At 36.2% G+C, this 8,711-nt stretch overlaps 1 protein-coding gene across 2 annotated transcripts; it reads left to right on the top strand.

Annotated features, from left to right (window-relative positions):
- Window positions 1-281: 281 nt before the first annotated feature.
- On the top strand, window positions 282-8,285 carry LOC127258785 (probable sucrose-phosphate synthase 1). 2 transcript variants are annotated; one of them, XM_051285781.1, is made up of 13 exons: window positions 282-609; window positions 698-787; window positions 2,047-2,288; window positions 2,560-2,623; window positions 2,793-3,491; window positions 3,953-4,066; window positions 4,244-4,375; window positions 4,468-4,644; window positions 5,670-5,723; window positions 5,812-5,874; window positions 5,964-6,899; window positions 7,042-7,169; window positions 7,763-8,285. In XM_051285781.1, exons 1-13 carry the CDS (start codon window positions 427-429, stop codon window positions 8,061-8,063), a joined length of 3,183 nt encoding a protein of 1,060 aa, XP_051141738.1. In that variant the 5' UTR covers window positions 282-426; the 3' UTR covers window positions 8,064-8,285. The 2 variants fall into 2 exon arrangements, with proteins under 2 accessions (XP_051141738.1, XP_051141743.1); XM_051285786.1 differs by having other exon boundaries at window positions 443-613.
- Window positions 8,286-8,711: the final 426 nt, after the last annotated feature.

Genomic DNA, 8,711 nt, shown 5'->3' with positions numbered 1-8,711 from the left:
ATTTTATTTTATTTTCTTTTAATATGATGTGTTAATAAAATAAAAGTATTTAAAAGGAAAATAAAATATTTTTAAAAATAATTATTAAATAATTCAGAATAAAAATACTTATATTTGTGAAGGGACGAAAGTAGTATAAGTATTAAAAATTGAACAGTTAGGAAAAAAATTAAATAGCACATGCAAGGAAACGGCCAAATATCAATGAATAAATAAAGAAATAATATTCCCAAAATCTCTCTTACTAATAATATTTTCTGTATATATAGAAAAAATGGAGAGTGGTCGGTTTGAGTTGAGCGGTTACTGAAAGCAAAGGAGAGGAGGGAGTGAGTGTCGACCGACCACTTCCATTCATTCATCCCTTCATCACCTTCTATCCATCCCTTCCTTTCTTCTCCACACACACTTGAGTTTGACGCTTCCATGGCTGGAAACGACTGGATTAACAGCTACCTCGAGGCCATTCTCGACGTCGGCCCTGGTATCGACGAGGTCAAGTCCTCCCTGCTTCTCCGGGAGAGGGGAAGGTTCAGTCCTACCAGATACTTTGTCGAAGAGGTCATTACTGGCTTCGATGAGACCGATTTGCATCGCTCCTGGGTTAGAGTATGTACGCCTTCCTACTCTCTCTCTCTGCCTCCTAATATCGGTTTGGTTTTCTAATGAGCGTTTGCGCGCGCGCGGGAATACGCAGGCGCAAGCCACTGGCGGTACTAAGGAGAGGAACACCAGACTAGAGAACATGTGTTGGCGGATATGGAATTTAGCTCGCCAGAAGAAGCAGGTTTTTTATGTTCACGATTGTTTTCAAGTGCGGGAGTATGTGATTATGCGCTCGGTAGAATTTTGAGGTTCTAATGAAATGTGATTTTCCTGTTACAGATTATGCTCGTCGTACTTGATATTAGCAATTTTAAGCTGAATTGGAATTCATTTTAGAATTGGGTGAATGAGATATTAGGCATTACAAAGAGAGTTTGTCACTTCAACTTCTTCAATTTCAACTTACCTAACATTTTGAGACCAGGGAGGAAAAGGCAAGATGATATAAAAAAAATTGATGAGGCTGTAAAAGAAGGGTTTTTAATGTAAAATAATTGCTTTTTTCTTGATTCTGTAGTGACAACAGAGAAGATATGGTACCTTTGTCAATTGAGGAAAAAACTGTGTTTGGTGACTTTGGTTTAAGAAGTTGTCAAAAACATCTTTTCACCTTCCATTTCTCACTGATGATCTTTTCATAGACCAATCTAGTAGTGAAGTGTCTAGCTATATGTCATATGTGTTGGAAAATTATTATTTTTCGATAATTGTTTGATATTCTCGTACTTCGTGAACGAAAGCAAACAATATCTGACTTTGGAAAGTGAAATCTTTCGAAGCATATGTGTGAAGTATATATCAATTGCACCAAACCTTAACTGTTGATAGTTTTTTTCTCTTTTTTTTTTTTTTTTATTTTTAATCTTTGCTAACTATAGCGAAAATATCTTCCCTTCAAATTTTACATACGGTAGGTCACTTTAAAGTGAAATAATTTTCAAAATTAGAATTCTTGCAAATAACCTAGGAAGTTTCTTGATGCATTTGCATAACCTTTTTGCATAACAAGGTTCAAAGCTTTATATCCTGTTGTACTGGCCTAACTTCATTTCTTTATGCCTTCATCTTCATTTGCAATACAGAAAATATTACTAATCTGAGTAACCTCATAATTCTGTGTTACCACGACCTGAATGCCTTGGACATAGAGTTCAGCTGTCCATAATTTATCTAACTTGTTCCAGTTTGCATTTTTCTTCAACATGGCACACAACATATTTTTATTTTTATTAGTTTTTTCTGGGTGTTAGTTCATGCTGGGTTAATATGTTCTCAGAAATAGCTGATGCTTTTTGTGCTTTATTCACATTTAAGGAGAGGCTGAAATCTAACATAATTGTTATTGGCATGGGCTTGTTCTATGACTTATTTACAGTAAACTATTTGTATGACTGAGGTTTTATCAAACAATCGACATATCCTGTTTGATGGATTCTTTAGCTTGAGGAAAAGGAGGCACAGAGAAACGCTAAACGCCATCTTGAGCGTGAAAGAGGCCACAGAGAAGCTGTTGCTGATATGTCTGAAGACCTATCCGAGGGAGAGAAAGGAGATGTAGTTAATGATCTTTCATCTCATTGTGAAAGCAACAAAGGTCGCTTACCAAGGACTAGTTCAGGTGATGCTTTGGAGACTTGGGCTAGTCAACAAAAGGGGAAAAAATTATATATTGTGTTGATAAGGTAAAAATATCATTTTTCCATTTTTCCCTGTCTTGGTAAAGATCACACACTTTTTTATTTTATTGATTACTTGTATTATAAGATCTATTTATTGATTTATTTCTGCTGTTATTTCACATTCTGATTAAGTAAGAATTCACACCCATAATTAAACATGTATGCCTCTATATGATTATGCAGAATTTTAAAACCTGAGATATCAGAGAATATATTCTGTTTAAAATATCTATCGAACTTAATTGCTTGCATTCTTATGAGTAGTCCCTTGCAGCCTTCATGGTTTGATACGAGGTGAAAACATGGAGCTTGGACGTGATTCTGATACTGGTGGGCAGGTAAAGTCTCTGTCCAAGAAATTCATATCTACTGTCTTTTGCTGGAGTAATTTTTCTTGTTAGTAATATTTATTTAGATTTCTGATACTTTTGTGACTCAATTGGTCACTTGATACAATCTACGATTTTATTTTAGTATAAATATTGTTTTCTTTTATGTTATAATTAGGTAAAGTATGTTGTTGAGCTGGCAAGGGCTTTAGGTTCGATGCCAGGTGTATATCGTGTAGATCTGTTCACTAGACAAGTATCATCACCTGATGTAGACTGGAGCTATGGTGAACCCACAGAGATGTTGCCTCCACTTCATTCCGAGGGATTAATGGATGAAATGGGAGAGAGTAGTGGTGCCTACATAGTTCGTATTCCTTTTGGGCCAAGAGAAAAATATATTCCAAAAGAACTTTTATGGCCCCACATCCCTGAATTTGTCGATGGTGCTCTCAGCCACATTATACAGATGTCAAAAGTTCTTGGTGAGCAAATTGGCAATGGACATCCAGTCTGGCCTGCTGCTATCCACGGGCATTATGCTGATGCTGGTGACTCGGCTGCTCTTTTGTCTGGTGCTCTCAATGTCCCAATGCTTTTCACCGGCCACTCACTGGGCCGTGATAAGCTGGAGCAACTCTTGAGACAAGGACGGTTGTCGAGGGATGAGATTGATTCTACTTATAAGATCTTTCGAAGAATAGAGGCAGAAGAATTATCCCTTGATGCTTCTGAAATGGTTATTACTAGTACAAGGCAGGAGATAGATGAGCAGTGGCGTTTGTATGATGCTTTTGATCCAATTCTGGAACGCAAAATACGTGCTAGGGTCAAGCGAAATGTGAGCTGTTATGGAAGATTCATGCCACGCACTGTTGTGAGTATATTTATCACTTATACAACTTAAATTTTCATCTAAATTTCTAGTCCAGGTTCTTTTCCAAAATTCCTTTATATTCCTATTAGAGTATGTTGCACAAACATTTCTATCTGTTAAAAATGATTCAATTAGCGGAATTGTTTTGTACAGCTCAATTTGGCTTTTATATTTTGACCAAACGTCCACATATTCTTCCCGCCGGAGGTAACTATGCTATTTTCCAAAGTCAGAAAGCTATTAGTGTGTTGATTAGCTTGTTAGCTGAATTTTGTCAGAGCTGTAAGATTGTCATATGTTTCTTCTGCCATGAACACAGTTGTGATGTGTCATTATGTTGCTTGTCGTTCATCGCACACAAAAATACATGCACAGGTTTTGTTGAACTTTTATCCTTTTCTCAATGAGATTTCAATATGTATAGATGTTCAATTAAGTGCAATGAGGTTTTTTTTTGGTAGGTTATACCACCTGGAATGGAATTTCATCACATAGTTCCAAATGAGGGAGACATAGACACAGAAATAGAGGCAAATGAAGATGGGAGTTCTCCTGATCCACCTATTTGGGCAGAGGTTGGACAATGCTCTTTGCAATGTATACGGGAAGGCTTTACAAACAAAGTTTATTTTGACCCGCTCTTAAACTATGTCATACACCATAATTTTTTGACATATCATATATTTATTTAAAAGTACTGCTTATAATGTATCTTGTTCTGATAACCAAGACATGCCTATTTGTCAACACAGGTAATGCGTTTCTTTCAAAATCCTAGAAAGCCTATGATTCTTGCACTAGCCAGGCCTGATCCAAAGAAGAACCTGACAACATTGGTCAAAGCATTTGGGGAATGCCGACCGCTAAGGGAGCTTGCTAATCTTGTAAGTAATCTTAATATGTACTTAGATATTGTGTGTACTCATTTGGTGAGGACTTGCACTTTTTCAAACTTCTTAGTTGCTCTTTCTTGCAGACCTTAATAATGGGAAACAGAGATAATATTGACGAAATGTCCGGCATGAATGCATCTCTTCTTCTTTCAATTCTTAAACTGATCGATAAATATGATCTTTACGGTCAAGTTGCTTATCCGAAACATCATAAACAATCAGAAGTCCCTGACATCTATCGTCTTGCCGCAAAGACAAAGGTACCATCATATGTTGCATATATAGATAAGGACTTATTAACCTTTAATAGGATTGAAAATTCAACTTACTTTTGACTTGGATGTTTTTTTTCTGGAACCTTAGACTAATAAATTTATGTTCTCTTTTCCTATAGTTTTGAAAATACTTGATAAAAATAGTAGTCTTTTAGAGTGATTCTACTTCTGCAAAAAATAAAAATAAAAATATAAATGAATAATATTATTATTTTTTTTATTTTATGATTTTGAAGATATGATACCAAATTAACTGCTACACTTGCATTGTAACATTGCAGTAGGTTTATCTCAACTTCATTTAATAATAATAACATGGGACCTTTGAGCACTTATTGGCAGCGTGGTCTTCTGCAAATGAATGTTAAAAATGACTCTAGCCTATCCTTAATGTGGTTTCTGAAATCCATCAAATTTCCTAGCTCATCTCAGGAAAAATGTTTGTTTCCTCTGAAATTATCTGTGTTAATTTCTAATAATAATGTGCAGTGGCTTTTAAATGGAATATAAAGATTTGAGGGTTTATAAATGTGTATGTGTGTGTGTAAATTATAAATGGTTAGATGGTGCAAAATCTCTAGGATGCAAAGTGCATGAATTGGTGAATGTAATAAATTTGAAATTTTCTAGGGAGTATCTTTTAAGAAGTATTTCAAAATTCCCTTTTTTTTGTATGTGTGTGTGTCTCTGCGTGTAGGACAACGAGATTGCTAATGTTGTGAAACGAACAGTGGCTATATTTCTTAAGCAAATTCAGATATTTGCATATAATTTAGCCATTCAGTGAGGCTTAACTATCTTGTGGGCTAGCCTCTATAAAAGTTTGTTAATACTGAGAGCAGTTTCCTATATAATATCTCTAAAACCTATGGAAAACTATGTATTTGGCACCATATGTGGTTTATTATCCACTAATGTCGAGCCTGCAGGAACAAAATTTTTTACCTATAGCTGTTGTTTCAGTTAATCAAGAGAATATTACTTTTGGTTAACTTAATTCTTTATGACAGGGTGTCTTCATAAATCCAGCTTTTATTGAGCCTTTTGGCCTTACACTGATCGAGGTATGCCTTCAAGCAACGCATAAATGCATAATTTAAATTTTTAAAATCTTTGTTCTGGTGACCAATGCCTATTCTCTCTCATTTACAGGCTGCGGCACATGGCTTGCCAATTGTTGCCACAAAAAATGGTGGCCCTGTGGACATACACAGAGTATCTCTTGAATTTCTTTCTATGTAATTTATGTATTTGCTCTAATATCATTTTTTTAGAGATTAACGATACCTATGTATTGATGGCAGGTCTTAGACAACGGTCTTCTTGTCGATCCCCATGATCAGCAGTCAATTGCTGATGCTCTTCTCAGGCTGGTTGCTGAGAAGAATCTCTGGGTAAAATGTAGAGCAAATGGGTTGAAGAATATTCACCTTTTCTCATGGCCGGAACATTGTAAGACATATCTCTCCAGGATAGCAGGGTGCAAACCGCGGCAACCTAGTTGGCTGAGGAACAATGACGACGATGATGAAAATTCAGAATTGGAGTCACCAAGTGATTCATTGAGAGATATACATGATTTATCTTTAAACTTGAAGTTCTCATTCGATGGCGACAAGAATGAGAGCATAGAAAATGCCGATTCTACCTTTGACTCTGAAACCCGAAGGAGTAAGCTAGAAACTGCTGTTTTAATGTCATCCAAGTTAGCCGCAAAGACTGCTACGAAACCTGGATCTGCTACAGATAAAGGAGACTTAGGCGCTGGTAAGTTTCCAGCATTGAGGAGGAGGAAAAACATGTATGTTATCGCCGTGGATTGTGCTGCTAATGCTGAACTTTCTGAAGTTATTAGAAAGATATTCGGCGCCTTAGAGAAGGAGATGGCTGAAGGCTCGGTTGGATTTATCCTGGCAACATCCTTTAACATAAATGAGATTCTTTCGTTTCTGAGTTCTGAAAGATTGAGCCCTATTGATTTCGATGCATTCATTTGCAATAGTGGGGGAGATCTTTACTATTCTTCGCCACATTCAGAAGAGAATCCATTTGTGATCGACCTGTATTATCATTCACATATCGAGTATCGCTGGGGGGGTGAAGGTTTGAGGAAGACTTTAGTCCGATGGGCAGCCTCTATAACAGAAAACAGAGACGGAAAGGAAGAACAAATCGTCGTTGAAGATGAAGCGACTTCAGCCGACTACTGCTATTCATTCAAAGTTCTGAAGCCGGGATCGGTGAATCTGTTTCCTTCACCCTTTTACTTCTTTTCATCGTTCCAAAGCCAAATACAATCATCATACATGAACATAAATTTTTATCATTTTCATACAGTTTGTTTTAATATTTCACTTGACAATTTGATTGTTTGCATTTCAGGTTCCCCCTTTAAAGGAGTTGAGGAAACAGATGAGAATTCAGGCGCTACGATGTCACGTTGTGTATTGCCAAGATGGAAGTAAAATCAAAGTAGTTCCAGTCCTGTCGTCTCGCTCCCAGGCTCTTAGGTACGTACATAAACTATTTCGAATGAATTTATTTCCTTCGTAGAATCTATACATATGTACTTAGCGAGCGATGATATGCTACCTCTTGTGATCCTTGTTTGTTCCAAGTATGGTGTTGGCTCTTTACTTGTCGAATAGTTTCCCAATGAGCAACTACTTTCTATGCCTTCGATAACACACGGAACCCATATATCTCGTTAAAAGCGAAGTATAATTAAGACTCTGTCCACGTAGAAACTTTTTGAAGTTTTAGAAAATTTTGTAAACAGTAAAAGATTGAGTATCAGATGTGATGTTTTGTAAGAAGAAATAGGAATTTGACATAATATGTTTTAAAAAATGACTATTAATAAGTAGCATTTAAACTTTACAAAATGTCTATATAAATCGATCTTAAAAAAATTCATATAATACTCTGAAAATATAGTTGTATAGTTTACATCGTTGTTAGCAAAACACACATACATGTGCACAGGAATTCCTATTCTATGCATTTAAATTTAAACACAGGTATAGAGATGTAATTTATTCTCGGATTTGTATAGCTTTGTGAATATGGTTTTAGAGAGTGAGATGGAAAATGTGAAATGTAGGTACATATATCTTCGATGGGGTATGGAGTTGTCGAAAGTGGTGGTTTTTGTGGGGGAGAATGGAGACACGGACTATGAAGGATTGCTCGGCGGCATCCATAAGTCTGTAGTGCTGACGGGAGTTTGCAGCGGCGACAGCAGCAGCGTGAACTATGCTGCCCAGCGAAGCTACAGTCTTGGCGACGTGGTGTACTACGACAGCCCCAACATTGCGCGCACTCGACAAGCACAAGACTTTACCTCGGCCGATATCAGAGCCTCCCTCGAAGAACTACTCTCACTCCAAGGCCTCAAATCTTAGTTTCAGGTAACAAGGACTTCTCTCTCTCTCTCTCGGATTGATGTTTTTGCTACTACAACGCAATTTATATATAGTATGCGTTCATAAATAATACTAATGAGTTGTAATAAGTTAATTATGATGTACATAAATAAATAATTGAATAGGATGGATCATAATCCAGTGAATTTTATTTAATTGGGATAATAATTGTGGCTTTAGAAATAATGAGTTTATTCCTTATATTATCTTAGGGAATATATGTTACTATTTACTAGTATTGTGTAAATAAAATACATATTAGTTGGTTACTGCAGAAGTAGATTTTAAACCCTTCATTAAATTTTTGATTATAGTGTGATACGATGGGGATGTACAAAGAATTACTAATAAAATATGGAATATTGACATATATTTGGTAGAGCATGCATATTGGCTTTGGGTAAAGAAAGCCTCTGTTGGCTGACTTATCTATCATCAAGTCAACTTCACATACATGCATGCGCAGTGACTTCAATAAAAATCCACCTGTTCTAATAGCATGGAAGTGGGTTCACCTGTACCGGGATATCTCCGTGCTGACACAATTTTTTGGCTTTTGAAATAAAGTCACTATGATTTTTCATTGGCAAAAAAACTTCAGTTTAAATAGATGAGTATTTAATTTTA

Source organism: Andrographis paniculata, unplaced genomic scaffold (genome assembly GCF_009805555.1).
Source record: "Andrographis paniculata isolate CXL003 unplaced genomic scaffold, ASM980555v1 Contig14END, whole genome shotgun sequence".
In the NCBI taxonomy this organism is placed as follows: domain Eukaryota; kingdom Viridiplantae; phylum Streptophyta; class Magnoliopsida; order Lamiales; family Acanthaceae; genus Andrographis; species Andrographis paniculata.
Note: the sequence above shows the minus strand (reverse complement) of the source record. Positions and strands in the feature narration are given on the sequence as shown.